Raw genomic sequence first — 19715 nt, 5'->3', positions numbered from 1 at the left:
TTAACTGGTGTACAACAGTTAGCATTATAGCGTGCGTGTTTGTCCTTGTATGACTGTGATAGATTGTAAATTCCTTCATAGTCAGCTTCTAATGTCAATGGTTGTATTTATTCTGGTTATTTAATAATAATACTGTATCACTAGAGTAAAGTAAAATTAGTTCATTATTTCAGACTAAACAAAACTGTCAAGGAAAGTAAAAAGTTACCTTGTATTTGAAAGTCAGCAATGCAGGGAAGTCAATTCTGGGCCTTAACTGCAGTTATGAGATGATCTAATTTATAGGTATTTTACTAAAGAAACTGCGTAGTGTAAGCAGTGTAAAGACATACAAACCTAACACAATCACTGATATAATAAAGTAAACATTTCAGTTTTTAAAATATTTTAAAAGCTTGCTTGCTCCTTCAGATTTTTTGTTTACTGGAATGTGATTTTGAACTTGCTTGGAAGAGCCCAGCTTTTATTTTTGTTCTGGGGGGAGGGGTGGGGTGGCAGTTTTACAAATGTCTTGCTCATGACAGGTATCATGATTTGCAACATTGGACTTGTAGGGAATGGGGCTAAATTTAGACAGGTAAGGGAAGAACTATAGCAGGTGGAGATTCAAGAGAGGCCCGTAGCCGTAAGAATTAGGCGCAGGGTCACATGACTGGGTGCTAGGCCTAGCCCAGAGCTTTTAAGGGGTTAAGAAAAAGGTAGTGTTGCTAGAGGGGGCTGGGCTAGTATACAACGTGGGGAAGGAGGAGATTAGGAATGGGAGATGTTAAAAGGGCTGGATGATAGTTAGAGGCCCTCTTTTGGAAAGAAAAAGTTTCCCACCCACCCTCCCTCTTATGTTTAGGTAGAGTTGAGAGTTGGGTTCGTTTTAACGGTTGGGGCCTTGGAAGGCAGGGATTAAGTGTATTGGAAAAGTGGTGGATTTTGGCAGGGGGGATCCCCTTTGGTGGGGTCTCCCCCTTTATGGTGAACGGATGATTATGGCTCCTGAAGGCAGTGCTGGGCAGCTAGGGGCCAAGGTGGAGATGTTGGAAGAGTTCAATTCTTGTTGTATTTGGATATTTGTTTGTTAATTATTTGGAAAGTTAACTTTATTTAATGGTGTTTTAAATAAACAGCTGCTTGCCAGCCAATTTAAAAATCCAAGATTTTGTGTTGGGGTATTTAATGGGGGGGAGTGGCTGGTAAGCAGGGGGAGGTTTGGAAGTAGGCGGTAATTATGACAATGGTGTTTAGAAGGGATGGGCTAGAAGGTCCGAGCTACCCTGGTCATGACTTCTACATCAAACAGACTTACTGGATGTATGCAAGCTGTATATGTTTTATTTAGTTTTAATGGATTGTTAGAAGAGATGCAAGGCCAAAGGTAAGTGACACCCACAAAATGCCCTATGTATGGTCCTACAAAGGAAAGGCTGAAATTGCTGCAAATGTTTTTCAAATATATTTCTCTCCTTGTCCTATATGAGTTTTTAATCTTGAACATTATATTTCTTTTGCTTTTGTACATATATAGATTTACTATTTCTAAAAGTTGTATTCTAATGTTTTTCTTATTTTTTTTCTACTCTCTTTTATCAATGGATATCAATCACTCCCTGTCGGACCACTATAAATCTATCGAAACAATGTTGAAATGAAATTTCCCTCTGATGGACCAAATTTCCTTGTTTCCTGCTGCTGAATGGCTTCTCAAACCTGATCTGCTTGATCTTAAAAATCAAACCTTCCTCCATGTTCATCATCTGCTTTTCAAAATTCTTCCATTTCTACTCCTTCCTACTGTCAACCTCGGGAAAGCAACGGAAGAAGCGTGGGCTGAGGGTGGCTTCTGTATGCTAGTAAAAAAGAACAACCTGTGCATAAGGAAAGTACTTCAGCAACTCTGCTGCAGAACATGTACACTCAAGGGGTGATTTAGCTGCTACTACTGCAGATGGTCCCACTTATTAGACTTCTAGATTTTTCATATTAAAAATAAAAAGCCACCTCTTTCTCTTACTCTCTTTGCCCTTATCCTCCCGCTTGTGGGGGGAATGGTGAACTGTTTTGTTGGAACTTTAAAGAAACAAACAAACAAAAAAAAAACTACAACAGACCTACCTTTTATTGCTGGGTGTTTACATTAAAGCACCTGGATCCACAGTCAGTATTGTGTGACCAAAGCATTGATGCCAAAATAAAGAGTCAGCTAATGATGTGTTGTCAGCTCAAAGGTATTGCCTTTTGTTGTTTATTGTTTTGGTCTCCTTAAGGCAGAATGGGCTATGGCATATTTTAACCCCTTTAGTGTCTAAATGACCTGCCATTTAAAGAAATTGATGATTTACATTTTGCTTTTTTTTTGCTGTGAAATATAAAGAAAAAATATTTATCCACTAGTTTTTATTTTCCTTGTGTTCCTGTGTTTTTGTTGCTGAGGACTGTCATCACTGCATAGAGACTGTTCAAGAGGTCAAGAGAGTATAACTAGATTTTATTAAGTCAGGTGGTTCTCAGGGTTTGAAAAACAGTAACGGAAGAATACATGAAAACCATTGTTCAAAATGAATTGATACTTCTAAATATTTAAAGAGTTTGTTTAATAAATTCCAGACATGTTTGTTTTATTTATTTTGAGATAGAGTGGGAAGGGTTAGAATTTCTGGTGGATTTGTATTGCTGTCTTTGTCCCAGATTGGGAGATCCCCCCGCATTTTATCAGTAGGTATTGGGATAAGAGGTGAAAAAATCTCACAGCCTACAAAACCAGTACTTTAATACAGTGAAAAAGTCCAGAATTTTATCCAAAAGAAAAATGTTTTTGGGTGGAGTTCTACTTTAAACTGTGACTAGTCTCAAAATGCAAACATAGTACAGAGATTACCAGTTTTTATCATATCACTTACTGATGAATTAAAAGTTTATCTGTATAATTGAAACAGAATTTTAGGTATTTCCTTTTTTACCAGCATGTATTTTGCTGCCAAGTACTACCTAAGGAATACATTGAGGATCTGAAGAAACTCTGCTGTAAATTTTTATTTTTTAAGGGTACTCCACAGAAATTCTGTTGTGTGTGCTGAAATATAACCCCCCTTGTCCTCTAAGTAACAGTTTTTATCAGAAATATATTACATTTAATAAAATAAGACATGTTTGCATTAATGTTATTTATAACTCTTTGTGTAATTCATGTTATTTTTAAAGTTTAATTGCCTTTATAGAACAGTATAGGCCACCAAATGACATTAGATTTAAAATCTAACCTGTTATAACCCTTTAGGTTTTAAACGTAATAAATATCACTTGTCTTTAAATGGCAGAGTCCCAAGGTTTTCTTCTCTAGCTCCATCTACACAGGAAGGGTCCTATAAGGTGTTATACACTCTATGAAATTGATGTCATACAGTGCGGGTATGCTATGCATGATAATCCTGGTCTTCGTAAGACCATGAGCATCCATTCGTTCCAGCATTATGTTGGATTAGGCAGATGTGAATTAAGCATGCTACTAGCCCAGGCCTAAGTAGGTAAACTCTAGAAAACCTTAGGTCTCTGCCAGGTTAAACAACATCTTAGGATAGCAGGAAAATAACAATGAGTGATGCTGTACTAATACGTGTGTCCCACAAACTGGCAATACTGCAGACAGATCTTTCTTCAATACATATGCAAGAAATGACTACTGTCTAAACTTTTTAATGGGATGTCAGATCATCCATAAGTTCTACTCCCGAGTCAACACATTCTGCTTCCGGAATACGTTTTCTGAAAGCTTTTGGATCTCTGCGATTAATACTTATATTGTAATATTGATATAATACTTATAATGTAATTTCTTGCTTATAAGAAGGTAGGTGTATGGACAGTGTTTAACAGTGCATATGAAGAAGATTGAAAGGTCTTTGACAACAGCAGGGTAATGTTAGTATTATGTTGACTTGTCTGTATTCACTTAAATTCCCTCAAGCCTTGGAACACGTGTAAAAATGTTTGAAGGAAGAGTAGTCATGCTTTATAATGCTTTATGCTTTTTCCCTTTAATTTATCTACTTGATCATGTACTGTTACATACACATGTTCGTCATTTAATTTGAGTTTGTAAAATGGAATTGTGATATGTGTAATGTGAAATAAATTTGTATGTATGTGTATATGTAAGGAAGGGCTACACCTTGCTGGCGGTGGACAGGTTGGTAATGACTGGAGTCTTGGAGGGACCTCTGATTGGATCCCTTTACGTATTTAAATATTGTATTAGTGGGTGAAGAATGCTGTTAGTGAATAAAAAGTCTTGGAATCTCCAGCCCCCTAAAGAACAATGATTAATTTTTAATATATTTTATTATAGTGTCCTGCTGTGTCTGCTGTGGCCATTACTGTCACAACAAACACGGAGCAGCGTTATCACACCAGGAAACAGGCTGGAGTTTCAATGACCAGCAGATCTAACACCACCAAAGTTTTGAAGATGTCTGAGCCCCAGTATCTTAGAACAGAGGTCCCTAGTGGGCCGTGGCAGTCTGACAGGTGGGCAGTGGCTCTGGCCGGTGCACCCACCAGCCGGGTCAGGAGAAGGACTCGCTTGGGGGGGGAGCACTGGCCAGAGCCGCGGACCACGTCTCCGGGGTACATTGCAGGCCCGGGCCAGTGATGGGAGAATGGGCGGGTTCTGGCATCATGATTTAAAGGATGAAGGTTCCCCTTTAAGTGACACATGGCTCCCTGCACATCCGGAGTCTGTGCATTTAGTGGTCCACGACCTACAAAAAGTTGGGGACCACTGCCCTAGAATGCATTGTCTAGGTTTTATGTCATACACTGAAGACAAGATCAGTGTTCTTCAAGACTTTCTATTCATGGCACTTCTTAACTACCTCCACACATAAATCATATATGTAAACTAACAGACCTATTCAAAAAATTACTGCAGTAACCCATATTTCAGTTTAAAGAAATGGTTAAATCTAATTGGTATAATAATTTATACATAGTTGTTTGCATTATGAGGACCTTCTTTCAATGTTAACAAGTTTTAAATAAAATCCAGGTAAGTTGTCATTGGCACTTGAAAATCAACTTGTATTTTCTGAAAAAAATTGGCTTATTTTATAAAGGCCATTTATAACTATATGAAAAACAATCAGAATTTAAACTTATATATAAAGAGAGTGGAGACAATCATTGTGCCTGTGTTGTTTATAGCGACCAACCAGTCAGACACTTTTCTCACATTTTCCCACCTGGAAACATGTGAGAGATGTCATAAAGTAATTTTTGTATGTCTTGGTTTGTGTTAATGTAAGGACTGGCACATCATGGATAAATGTACTGCTTTCAGCTGGCCTAATATGAAACTTTAATATGACTTCATAGGAACAGGATTGGATTTACGCAGTGCAAAAAATATGTTGCACATTATGCTTCCTGGTGTTTTTCTTCCTTTCTTTTTGATAAATAACTGCAATGCTGAAAGTGGCATAAATTATAATGAACATGTGGCACACATCTGGTGCAAAGTGCACTTTTGTCTGTCAGGATTATCTGCAGTGCTTCATATTGTTTTCTGCTCCATAAGGTTTCTAGCATTTCATCTTTAACAGAATGAATCTTGTCATATTTTAATAATTTATTTTTGTATCAGTGATTCTGTTCGTTCATATTTGGAGGCATTTTTAGTATTTTAGTATTCTTGCCTACAATAAGACTAAAATATTGGATATAACTTATATGCAAATTTTCAGATACATAGCATGTGGAAAGTTAGACAGGAAATCAACCGCAGAAGGTGTATTAGATAAATTTGTTTTGTTAGGTACAGTACATAGTTTTGTTAACAGTACATAGTGCATTTCTGCCTGTGAATAACTACATTAATTAGGGATTTCCCCTCTGTAATTGATCCATCAAGTAAGAGGATGTAAACGATGTATACTGTTTCTCCAGTCTTCTAATCAGCTTCTTCAAAGACACCAGATCACCAGTGATTTCCCCTACTTTGCTAGTTGAGACGGAAACTACCTTGCTGACTGCAGATGAAAGATGATCCTTTAACTATTGTTTTAGGGAAGCGTAGCCTTTCTGGATAACTTTAAATTTCTGTATGCAGGATGCCCCTCAAAGAACCCCAGAGAATCCTTTGTAAATCCCGTCAGCATGGACAGTCCTGTGGTCATTTTCTCTGATGGACCCAGTCTGAAACAGGGTTAGGTAGCAAAACAAATATGTTTGAAAACATGAGTGTTTTATTAGATTTCCACCAATATAAATATTTAAACAGTACAAGTTGGCTTTTAATATAATATCTGCACAATGTACTCAATTATTCTTATTTTCATTAGTTATTTGCATTTTACATTTACCAAGGAAAATAAAACTCTTGATTTACTTCTAATAGCAGCACAAACAGTACTTGAAGCCTAACTTCGACCAAAAGACTTATTTTTAACTTTAGAGTTCTCTTACAGTTCCACAGCCTTACAGCCTGTAGAAAACCTTCTATTCACACGTTGTTATAACAAAACAATGTTCAAAGGACTGCTTTTGATTTCTTTTTATAGCATTTATCAACATGTGATGATAAAAGGTTATTTTTTGATACTAAAATGGTTTGTTCATGATCAATACAGACATAATTCTACGAAAGGAGGGGATGCTATGTATAAATGTATATGTATAATTTTGATGGAACCATTCATCCTTTAATTCTAGCACTTAGCTAATAATTAAAGGGTATCAGTCTGTGTAATTTGCAACTGACGTGAATCTGTTTCAAGTTTTTATTGCATGCTGTGCCCCACTGGTCAATTTTCTTCTCACTTCTTGTTCCATTGCCACCAAGACCAGAAGTTAGGGGGGGGGGGGGGCTCTGTAACAAGGACACATGCTGCAGTTAAAAAAAAAGAAGATCCAACCCTTTCCACTCTACCTGAAAGTTAGCATTTAATTTATACTGCTTGATAATTAAAGAAAATCAGAACCAGAAATTCTTGTATGCTTGGGTTTTACTACAATTAGGTTGGTTCTTTAAGGCTCTGTTCCGACTGGAGGTGAGGTTGCAGTGTGGTCATTGTTTCCCCCCACCATTGAGCCTCTTCCTCAGGTGATAGGTTACATGTACCTTCTCTCCTGCAGCAATCCAGTAGAGAATGAATGGCAGCAGCAAAGAGTGGCTCAATACCACTGCTGCGTGCTGTCAAATGTTCAAACATTGCTTGTTTAGGAACCAGTGCTGCGGTGTGAGTGGTTGGAAAGGCGCCAGCCACCAGGAACACTTGTTTCTGCTATGGGTTTGAACCTAGCCTGAAGGAGTTCCATATCTTTAGAAAATCAGACGATTTTTTTGTGTAGATAAAAACACCTAAAGCCTATACTATGAAGATATGCAACTAGCTTGTTTTAAAATACTTTTGCTGCTATTTAGAAACATGTAAATACTAAAAGTATACTGAAACAAGTGTTACCACTTGATAATTTCCTTTGCATTCCTTTTCTGGTGGCAACTTGATATTTTGAAATAAATCCCCTTTTTATTACTGGTGATCAGTGAATCTTTCTAACGGAGATAGACATAAATAAACTGGAGTTCTATCACCTCACTGCCCTAGCCAAATCTAAAATCCAGTTTGGCATTAGTTATACTGTCCATAGATCGGGCACAGTTCTAAAGTTACACTTTGCAAAATCCAGGTTCAGGCAGGTGAATTTTGGACAGGCAATGTCCCTTCTGCAACAATCTGTCTTAACTGCCTGATCACGCCGGGGAACTGTCAAAAGAGCTAAGCATGCACAGCTCAGTGCTGGATGCCAAGGAATCCTGGCAATCCTGGCTTCCATTACATGGAAGTTATGATATCCTAGGATGGCCAATCGAGAGGGCCAAAAAACGTCTTCAGGAAAAGAGAGAAAAAAAAGGAAGATGGTGGCATCCTGCGATGGAACAGGGATTGGTGAGTGGTATGGGTTTAGTTCTGCTCTAAAGAAAAAGCCACTTATATACGAAAAGCAGGAAAGGGATAGAAAGCTTTGAAGATGTTGGAATTCAAATCATGATATTTTCTTTGTATGAGACAAAATGTTTAAATCCAGAAAATATATCCATATATATATGTTGCACAGGTATACTGTTTGTATTACAGCATCCTGACAGATAATTAGTTTCTTCTATGTTAAAGAGAACTTTTTATATATGTTACCTTTATAATTAACCCCATTATCTGTTTCAAACCTCCTTCTTTCCCCAAAATGTGCAGCCTAACCAGCATTTTGGTTGCTTCCAAGGTCAGTGGAATGTTTATATACATTATGTTATCATAATAATTAGTTACATCAGCTATCTCCAGTTTTTTTTTCTTTCTCAAAAGGTGCAGCCTAAGCAGACTAAACAATTCAGTTACTGATATGCAAAATGCACATTTTGGGGCTGATCTACTAAAGGAGTATAGATTGTGTGAATATTCAGTTATCTATTCATTTGCAGATGAAATAAGTATGAAAGGAATTTGCTTGTTATATGATTGGATAAATAGAATAAATTGAATATTTATACATTTTGGGGGGTTAGGATTCAGCACTTTAGTAAATCAGACTTTGTATTAAAACTAAAAGTAACTTGGTCTCAATCCAAATTTCAGTTGAGAATAAAAGTTTGCTGAATGGACTTAGTGAATTTATAGAGTTAAGTTGGGGCCTAAGGTTAGGTTTAGATTAACAGTAAATAATTTACTGTTGTGATAACATTCATGATTTTTGTATGGTGAAATATAACTTGGGGCATATTGAACATCTGATATAGATCGGATTGACCATTTTTTTAAGTAGACAAATCTGTTAAAGATTGGGCCTCCCATTATATGGCCTTTCACAGCTTCATCTGGGATTACCAACTATACAATGAAAATGACCTATAAACATCCCTACCTACAGACATAATGGGCCTGATTTATTAATGCTCTCCAAGGCTGGAAAGGATACACTTGCAAATGACTTTGAAGAAATCCATTCCAGAATTGCTGGATCACCCAGCTTCACTGATAAAAGTGTACCTTCTTCAGCCTTGGAGAGCTTTAATAAATCAGGCGCAATGGGTGGGTTCATATGGCAACTATTTAAAGCTTTTTAAAAGATAAAGAACCAATATTGTGTATTTTTAAAGTATTTATCCACCCAGAAGCGGAGGTAGGGGTACGTTTACTGTATTTTTTATAGACTCTTTACTCAGCATTTTGTTTTGTAGAAAAGAAAATGGATTTTATCACTTGATTGTATAAACTAATGACACATTGGGCCAGATTGTTTAAAGCTCTCCAAGGCTGAAGAGGATACTTTCATGAAGCAGGGTGATTCTGCAAACCTATAATAAGTAATTTGCTATTTGTTAGCAAATGTTTTCAACCCTAGACCAGATCCATTCCAGATTTGCTGGATCATCCAGCTTCTCTGATGAAAGTTTATCTTCTCCAGCCTTGGAGAGCTTTAATAAATCGATACTGCATGCATTTCTGCCTTATAAGAAATCTATACAATACGTTTTGTATACTTCCGCTATGTTGTAGTTTTCTACTTATGATAAGTAGGTGATCCAACAGATAGGTTGAATGAGCAGAAAAAACATGGTTCAGGTAGCAATGGATTTAAGTAAATCATGCTTATATGAATTCTAGCTATGTCATCTGTCAGTAACATTTAGTGATATTGCATATGAAAAAAAAAACTGTAAATACTTTTAAGTAATTGCATGACTAAAGTGAATATTCATTCAATTTTTTGTGTGGAGATTATTACCTTCCTAATTAAATCAGCCCCATTATGTTGTGCATTTGGAATCCTAAGTCCTAGGGCAGCTTCCAGTGCTACAAACACCTGTTAGTTATATAATATATATTTTTACCATACCACATCAGTGCCATTATTGTTGAAAATAAGGATCAATTAGGGCCTGTATCGTGTTGTGAAAAATCAATGTAAACCTAAAAAGGAAAACTGGCTGTTATAAGGGAGAACCATTGTCAGTAATTATATATATAATGGCCCTTTAAATGGCATCATGCATTTAGGATGCGTCCATCAATAAACAACATTGTCCTAATTAGATGTACATGGAGAATTCCACAGTACTATATCAATTTTTATGTGGACTTTTATTTTATTTTTTATGAATGTTTTAAAGAAATCTATATTTTCGATATAGTATGTAATTTTAGGTTTATTGCCATATGATGATTTTTATATCTCATGTATTGTACCTCTCATTTTGTACAAGCACTTTATTAATATAAAAAGCATTGTTTTTCATATATTCATATATTTTGTCATTTTTTATTATTATTTTTCATATATTTACTGGAATATTTTGTCACAGTTCATATATATTGGTTTTATCTTCTTGTGCATGGAAAATCTGGATACAATGTATATTATAAGTATATATGGAGAAATTTATATTTGAGGTACATGTAGAGATTGCAAACTTTTAATATAGTTATATATATATATATATATATATATATATATATATATATATATATATATATATAATGTTTACAGGTTTATGTAAATTTAAAATGAAAATTATGTATTGTTAATATTTCTGCATATACCTGCACCAGCCTTCCAAACCTTCCAGTCACCACAAAATACTGCTTTTTCAGTGAGCCAAAGCTCCAACACCTCTAGGTGAAAAAGCCTCTATGCATTTCTACATTAAGAATAGGAAATTATTTGCCCATAATGGGAGGGTTTATGAAGCCGCTGTAGGTATGGGCAGGAACATCTTTGTTCATTGTTATGTTATCACTGTTGTAGAAATATATTATAAGAAAATATGTACTGATATTTGTACCATAATGTTTTTGTAGTAATTATATTCCAGAGACACTATTTCATATATTCATTTCATTTAAATGTATTTTGAAATGTGTGTCACCCTATATGTGGATTCTGATTATATTTATTTGTTTTATTTTATTGTGTGTTTTTCCTCAGACTCAATAGTTGATTAAAATCTTTAGGCTTTAATGGTATTTTTTCAGTGGCATTAAAATGTATGTTTATATTATTTCAGCATCATGTAGTTGAGCTTGTTATAAATGTGCAATTGTCGTTTTAAAAGATACAGTAACTATTTATAATATGCTTTTGTCCTATATTCTGGATTAAGATTTGCTTGCAAAGTTAGAAGATTGATTGTGGATTTTTGGCACATGACTGTCATCTTTATGTGCCAATAAAGTCAGTACACAATTTTGCGGCAATAGGTAACATTTAAGGGTTAGGTTTGCATTATGGAGGTGTTAGATTTGGGGTTGATTCCAAGGGATGAATTAACTAACGTTTGTTGAAATAAACACATTGGGCCTGATTTATTAAAGTTTTCAAGACTGGAAAATATAGACTATCATGGGAGATCCTGAGTAATCCAGCAAATCTGGTATGGGTCTGGTCCAGGACTAAAAACTAGTAGCAAACAATTTAGCTGGATCATCCAGGTTCTCCTACTACAGCCTATCTTGTCCAGCCTTGGAGAACTTTAATGAATGAAGCCTATTTTCTTAATTTTTGGTACATAGTTTTGCCTATAGATTACTTACTAATTACTTCGCTAGACAGCATTGCCAAAAGAAAGTCTCAAAAAGTTTCTATATTCATCATCATATTTATCATAAATGTATCACATAAATCAGCCCATAGCAAAAATGTGGACAACATAAATGGTATATAGATGCAGTGCTAAAGTCTTAAGGAATATAACGTTTTACCAGCTATTAGTGATTAGGCTAGAGTAAATGCAAGAAAACATTTCATTTGGTAAATCATCCCCAGTAAATGCTGGAGATAAATATGTGTCCACAGTTCCTATCTAGTAGCACTTTGAACATTTCCCATTAAATATAAAATGTTTTTATATGCATTACAAAATAAGACAGGCAATAAATGCTATATAGACATGATTTTTTATCCATCTGAGTTACACAAACCTGAGACTGAGATGAGCAGTCCTGCAAATGTGTAATGCCTGATGTACCCTTGTACAAGGTAGAAAATAGACATAAAAGCAAACTAAGTCTCTTTCCCTCTTACCAAGGAGATAATCTCTATTTTTTACTATGCTTTAGAAAAGTAATAGCTAGAATTTGAATACTGTAAAGAACGTGGGCATTGTGTCGTGTCGGGGCTTTAAATGTAATATATATGACCATAGCATTTTCTATTGCCGTACATCTTTATTTCTCAAACTTAAATTGTAATCTGTTTCCGGTAACCGGGCTTGTTAAAAATATTTTGATGCAGGTATTACTAATATTCTTAAAATGGATGTGAGAGGATAGCAGAATGTAAGGTGTCATTGCTGATTTGGGTATAAAGGTATTGGCTAGGAGTCACACTGATTCTGTCTTTACTCCTAAGTAAATCACTGACCTGGCACAGGAGTTGAGGCTCATCATACCTTAGTGAGTGCATGGTTCTTCGAGTCATTTCTCACTCAGTAATGAAGCCTGGAAAGTCAGCTATGGACCCTGCAACTTTAAAATAAAGGCAGTAATATCAGCTTGCATATTTCTAAATCTTTGATGGTTTATGTTGAAACAGTGTCCTAAATCTGCTTTGCATTTTAATCAAATTGTTTCTGTATTTTTTTATCATATTCTTGTCTGTGATGCTGATGACGGGAATAAAAAAAAGTCTGTAATGAATAGTAAAGAAAGCAAAGTAATTGAAACAATATACTTGGAAACACTTCTTAGGAATAACTGACATCATATGAAACCCAAGAAGAGAAGACAAAAGGATAAACTAGTACTGTAATGGTACATATGGCAAACTCTAAAAGCTTTCAAACTGTGAGCACATTATAAAGGGCCCTGAAGCTTAGTGTATGCCACAGTCTGAGGACAGCAGGTTGTCACAATTATTCCATTTATTCTTTATAGTTCCAGTATACATGTGCATAGATGTTTATTGCTGAGCCTTTTGGTAAACTTGTAATGGGGCTCTTTAAAGATCCACATTATCATAGCAGCTTACTTACAAATCAGCTGAGTTTCATTGACTTGTGCCCTTATAAACAGCATTATAGTGGCTCAGTGACTGGAAATGTAGCCTTGCAACACAAGGAACCTAAATTGTGTATGCTGTATTTGTGTTTTTTCCCTACGGCTTGAAAAATCATTTTGTATGTGATCAGATCATCCAAATGAGGTACTGGGCCTGATTTATTAAAACTCTCCAGGCCTGGAGAGAATACACTTTCCTCAGTGAAGCTGGGTAATCCAGCAAATTTGGAATGGATTTCCTAATAGTCATCAGCTATTTGTTAGCAAATGTTTTCAATACTGGACCAGATCCATTCCAGATTTGCTGGATCACCCAGCTTCACTAATGAAAGTGTATTCTCTCCGGCCTTGGAGAGCTTTGATAAATCAGTGCCACTGTCTGTATTTAGAACTGTACCAAGAATTAGTTCTTACATTTTTCAGGGGGCAGGACCTGATGTACTAGTTAAGCGATCTCTGCTAAATACTTAAAAACTATAGTGATATCTTAAGATTTTGTAATTTCAAAGGGTACTAAAAGCATAAATACATGTTCTATGTAAATAAAACAGCCTCATCCTTCTTTTTAAGTGCATTGCAGTTGTGTGAAGACATTTATGAGCAGGGTTATAGAAATAGTCCCCCATAATTCTGCTTCAGTTTTCTAAAATAGGATAAATGTAGTAACTGGTAAATAGTGGAGCTGGAGGTAAACTGGAAAATGCATGAATGATAAATATGGGATATAAAGCTACAGAGAAGATAAATGTGATGGGAAGACACAATATTTATGCACATAGACATGAAAGTGACCTCTGGGGTATTCACCCGCATTGTCTAGGGTGGCATACTAAAGGGTTAGGGCCGGAAAGGAATGGGTGGGATCTTACTGGTACAGCATGCACTGTTCAGCTAAATTAATTACTGAAGGCAGACTCCCTCCAAGAGATGTGGGAATGGCTGTGACTATTAAAATATAGAATGCCATTATGTCATAATGACAATTTATGTCACAATAATTACAGTTCCCATAGGAGCTGCTTTTTATGCTACAGACCTAGAAAACAAAATGATATGCAACACTGTACAAATAGGGTACATAAAATAAGTGCAGTATATTAAAAAGAAAAAAGGATCTCTACTGCAAAGTATGAGGTGACTCACAAACTCAACCTTCTCTTTCAACATTTCTCCATGGAAATGTGCAATATACATCTAGGCCAGTATGGCAAGTAAAAGAAAAACTCTTCATGATTCAGGGAATTGTTTACCAAGATTTATTATTCTATTAAACTATATAGGAGTTGTAGTAAAACTATAAAAGAATGTATATTTTTTAACATAAAAGCTTATGCAGCATACAAATATTATATGTGACCAGACCAAGCTGTGTCATGATTGATTTAGAGGGATGGTTTGGATTGTTTACTAAAAAGTTTTTCATTTCTGACATTTATGGTCATTTGCTGGCTCTTATGCAGATGTCTATTTTTAGTGCTAATTTATTTTTTTTATGTTTTAAAGCATAAAACACAAAATATGTGTTAATTTTAAACAATATAAATAATATAAAGCAGTTCTCAACCACCTGTAGAAATGGGCTATTTGACTATAAATGCCCACTGAAAGATGAAGAAAATTTAATTTTTCTCTGGTAATAAAAGATATTGTACTTGTTTCCTGAACAAAAGATAAACAGGTATACAAATGTGTGAAATGTACCTATGTCTTGGCAAAATCAGATTACTACAGACCTAATCCAGACCAAACCTAACCTTTCTTTTTATGTATGATTCTACAGTAAGTTTCAAGGTAGCCAATGTGTTTAATGCACAGAATTTTATTATAGGCAGTAGTTGTATCACCTCCAATTTACACCTAATTTTTGGATTTGATTATGAGTTAATTATGAGTGTTTGACAAAATCTGCACATTAAATATATCTACCCATGTACATCCTTTATCAGTGGTGTTTTTTTTGTAAAAGGAATATACATTTTCCTTCCATGATGTCAGTGAAATCTCATTGATTAGTACTGGTTGTTGTACTAGAAAATAAATCCAAAAAAAAGTGATAGTTAAGATTTTGAAAGAAATGTACCTTTCAAAAGTATTGATATAATATACAACACTTTGGGGCTTAAACAGTCTCATCCCCATGCCTAATTGTAGGTTTTATTTAATGTTGCAATAAAATCAATTTCTGTCCCATTTCCATCCCAATAAAACATTCACTGATCTTCTTCTCAGACATTCAATCACGTGCCAGTCATAAATAATTTCATTAAGTACACCAGAAGTCTGTAATACTGTTCCAGTGGGAAGAGGAAATCTTGGGCCCAAGAGAAGCACAGAAATATTACATGAAAGTAATTTATGACACAGTACAGATCTGATTATACGTAGGTCAAACTCTCCTTTTTCTCTCTAGTTCTCTGCATGGATCTGTGTTCGACTTCGTTTAAGAACGATCAATTGCAATTTGCCAACTCTATGTCTTTCTGATAAGAAAACCACTGAAACACATACTAATCCCACAAAGGTTGCTTAGCACTCTATATCCTGAACATGATTTAATGATATTGATTTTGTGTTTTTTATTACAGCTCAAAAATGAAATACTTGATGTTCTCATCTCACTGGCAAACTGAATCCCATTATATTGTAAATGATTTTATCAGTAAAATTAGACGTGTTTTGTGATAAACAGGAGTAATAGATTAAACTAAACCTTATAGTTTATTTGAAAGATGGTATTCCAGCACTGCTGTTAATCTAACTACAAAAGATTATACAAAAGCTTCATATTTCATGAAAAACAGACTTTGCTTTTAATAGAAAAATGTCTTTTGAAAGTCAAATTATTTGCTTTTTATTCCTTGGCTGTTTTGCATAATTAAAAAGAGGGCAAATCCTGAAAAAGAGTAAATGTATGCAAGTACTCTGTTTCCATTTAGATGTTATACCTCATTTATATATTACAACATACACCAATATCATTTTCTTGTTGATATGCTATGACACAGTTACAGTATAAAAAATTAAATTGGTCTAAAGGAAAGCTAAAATGTGAGTCAGGTAATTTCAAACAGTTTTTTTAACTGCCTTCATAGATGTTTTTTTACACATGTAATGTGTAGCAAAGCTGTCCAATATAGAGTCGGTGTTCTGTGACATTCAGTTCTGTGTGCAAATTTCACCTTGAACTATTGATCTCTGTAAACCACTGGCTTTTATCAACACATGCTAGACAGCAAAAGACATGGAAATTGCCCAGAAATGTGCCCTCTTACTGGAATAATATGATTACTTAATATTTATTTTATATTACCTGACTAAAAATGCATATGTGCATTTAAAAAACAGAAGGCAATATTTTTTTCTTAACAACAATAGCATTTTAATTTATGAAACTACAATAAAATCAAATATTATGTGTTTAATATGTATGGCTACACTTTCTATGGTTGTACTAAATATGCATGTTACAAAAGGGGATGAAGTTGCAGTATATTAGCATACACTCACCATTGTTTGTGTCAATTTTACTTTTGCACCTACAGTCATATATCTGTAAAATGCAGTTGTGTATTAATATGGCTTTATGCACAGGAATGCCGCTGGAAGTGTTTGAAACAGTTAACCATTATTTTCACATCTCTGATTTTTGTTAGAAGCTTCACAGGCTACCAAACAGCCAGAATCTTTCTGAGTGATCCTATTTGTAACCCAGCTGGAGTAGAGAAAATAGCTGACCCTGGCAGTATAGTGAAGCCTATTGTACAGACGAAAAATAACCAAGGTCTAAATTCACTAAAGGGCATATTCTGAAATTATGTTGAATATAGCCATTTGCTCATGTTTCCATTTGTGCGCATTTACCCCACATTCACCCATCTTTGGTCCTATATAATACATATGAATACATTTCTGGTAATGGCTGCATGGGGCAAACATTAAGATTGTAGTCTACAAGTGGATATACTAATTTTTGTTTTTTCTTCTTCTGCTTGTCAAATTAATTTGTTCAATTCTGCTAGAATGTTAAAAGAAAACATATGAACCAAACAGAGGTGTAGACTAAAAGTGTTTTTTTTTTTGGTTTTGGATTAATAAAGGAAAAATCAAAATGCAGATGAGGTTACGATCTCTAGAAAATAAGGAACATTATTTAATTAGTATAAAATGTTTAAAACCCTTATGTTCACTCATGAAAGAATAAAAAGAAATGTTATTAAACAAAAATTCCAGGTAGTATTTTTTAGGTTGTGAATTATTTGGATTTCAAGGACTTTCTTCTTAATCACCTGCCGCGGTGATTGGTAAGAGATGTAATATTTTATTTCTACTACAATTTTATGCCATAAGCATGACGGATAGAACATTTTCTAAAACTTACTTGCTAGAGCTTATTACTTCATTATTCCAAATAACAATAACACAAGTTCATTTAACTTTCATTTAACATTTTCAGTTTTACTCTTTTAAAATCTCTTTTATTACTACTACTAAGAATAAGGTGGTTGACCTAAAAAGAAACTGTGTGCTATTGGTGATAGGTAAAATTTAACAAATAACTACTAACATGGAATGGTTTATGCTGCTTATACGTCATCTCTCTTTCTGCTTACCTTCTAGGGGTTGGTCATTTCCTATGCTGATTATTCATTTTTTTTCTTGTTACCATTAATGTATATGTATAAGATCATGCTATTTAAGTGCATTCTTCTGTAAATATGAAATGTAAGTTTTACGTTTGTACGGTACAACGGTACTATATTACAGATTTTAGAAAAAAAAAACTTCCAGACAAAATTCTCTATAGGGTTCCCAGTAATTACCTTTGCTATGATGTCTTATGGTAGTATTTCCGAAACTTCTTCAAGCTTCCATGCAAATAGCAACTGAAAATTGGGCTTGGGCATACTTTCCTATCTTAAGGGGCTTAGGAACATCTACCCCATATGGAAGCCCTTTGGCCTGTCAAAAGGTAGATTAGGCCTTAATCACTCTATTGTGGGATGGAGAAGGATTTGCTCACTAGAAAATATCCCAGAGGTCAGGATATTTTGGAACACTCATGACGCTTCACTTCTTGAGGAAAGTAAAATCTAGTAGCTTTTAGACAATTTAGACATTCTGTTCTGTGATCTCTGCTAAAGGCGAGAATTAGTTGGTCAGAAGTTTGATAGGACCAAATGGCTAATGCTTCTGGTTATGTGACCAACACTGAAGGAATCTTTAATCATCATCATCACTGAAATATTTCCATATCATTCTTACTGTTAAATGTTATCTATCCATCACAAGAACGCTGGAAGCAAAGGGGTAACATTTGCAGAATATAGGTCTATGTTAATATGGCAAGATCACCTGAAATAAACTGCATACACTAATCAGATTTTTTTCTGTTAGGTGAATATATCGATGCAACTGGACATTGCAGGCCTTGTGATGCATCCTGCTATAAGTGCACTGGTCCTGGTAGACATAAGTGTATTGGATGCTCTATTACAAGGTGAGTCTTTTACATGCCTGTTTCTGTTCCATTGTTTTATACATAAATATATGCTAATTCAGCTCTAGCAGATATTCATAAAAAAAAAGTTTTCACAGAAAGTACCAAACCGTAATAAAGAAATTGCCATTTCTTTGGCTTATACATCAATGTTGCTACAACACTTATACAAGTACATAAATACCCATTGTAACATCCCTGAGTCAGATCAATGTCAACCTAATATTATGTCTTTAGGTAGAAAAAGATAACAAAGCAAACACAAAAATACACAAAAAAAACACAATACACAAAAAACACGGGAAGACATAAAAGCTCCATGCAGATTGTTGCCTGTTTCAAATCGCACCGTGGAACCTAATATTTTAAGGCAAATGTTCTTATCACTTATCTTTCTTACATTTGTTGTGGTTGAATTATTCTAATTATTTATTAACTGAATGCCCTGCTTATATTTACGTGTGCAACAATTTACAAAAAAAAAAAAAAAAGTACTGTAATTGTATAGATTTCCATACAACCTAAAATCTGTGTAATGTAAGAAGTAGTAGAATTCTGAGGACTTTTAAATCTTACAAAAAGCTTCTCCACTTCTTGTACGTGGAGCAAGTAAATTAAATTCCTGTATAGTTACCATGAACTAAAAGCCATTTTAAGGTTAACTGTAGCTAGGTGAGTGACAGGTAAGAGTTATCAAAAAATCATTATTCAGTGTGAGATGCTCAGTAGACATTGTAGATTTCTCCTCAACTTCTAAGATAACAAAACGTTAACAATGTCATACATTGAATTATACTTTCTTTCTCTCACCTTTACTCTTTTAAAACATCAAAATGACAACCTGTCAGAGTAGTTTAAATCCTTAAAATGACCATAATCTCTTAACTTGAAAAACAAAAAACTTTTGGGGTCTTGTTGAAAAGAAAGTTCAGCAGCCAGGTACACACTTTTTGCCACTTTCTTTATGTTACATTATCTTCCTAGACCTAGAAAATACACTGTCAGGCCGGAATGTAGATGGCTTATCTTTGGGAAAAAAAGCAATACTAGTGTTTTAGCAACCTAGTTTACCTACTAGGCATATGCAGGACTAAAGCTGCATACACACGGCAAATTTTTCTCGCCCGATAATCGGTATCGGCCAATTATCGGGCGAAAATCTGCCGTGTGTACAGTCGGTCGTC

At 34.8% G+C, this 19715-nt stretch overlaps 1 protein-coding gene across 3 annotated transcripts in view; it reads left to right on the top strand.

Annotated features, from left to right (window-relative positions):
• The window catches only part of PCSK5 (proprotein convertase subtilisin/kexin type 5), a 201788-nt gene that overhangs the window by 136591 nt on the left and 45482 nt on the right, over positions 1 to 19715 (top strand). The window contains exon 21 of one of the 3 annotated variants that reach the window (XM_072404133.1): positions 18429 to 18531. In XM_072404133.1, the coding sequence (XP_072260234.1) occupies positions 18429 to 18531 (103 nt within the window). Of the gene's footprint in view, positions 1 to 1800; positions 15661 to 18428; positions 18532 to 19715 lie in introns of those variants that run through there. The other 2 variants (XM_072404135.1, XM_072404134.1) reach the window with 2 other exon arrangements.

The sequence above is a fragment of the Pyxicephalus adspersus genome, chromosome 3 (genome assembly GCF_032062135.1).
Source record: "Pyxicephalus adspersus chromosome 3, UCB_Pads_2.0, whole genome shotgun sequence".
Taxonomy (NCBI): domain Eukaryota; kingdom Metazoa; phylum Chordata; class Amphibia; order Anura; family Pyxicephalidae; genus Pyxicephalus; species Pyxicephalus adspersus.
The sequence above is the reverse complement of the archived record's forward strand: the minus strand, read 5'-3'. Positions and strand labels throughout refer to the sequence as shown.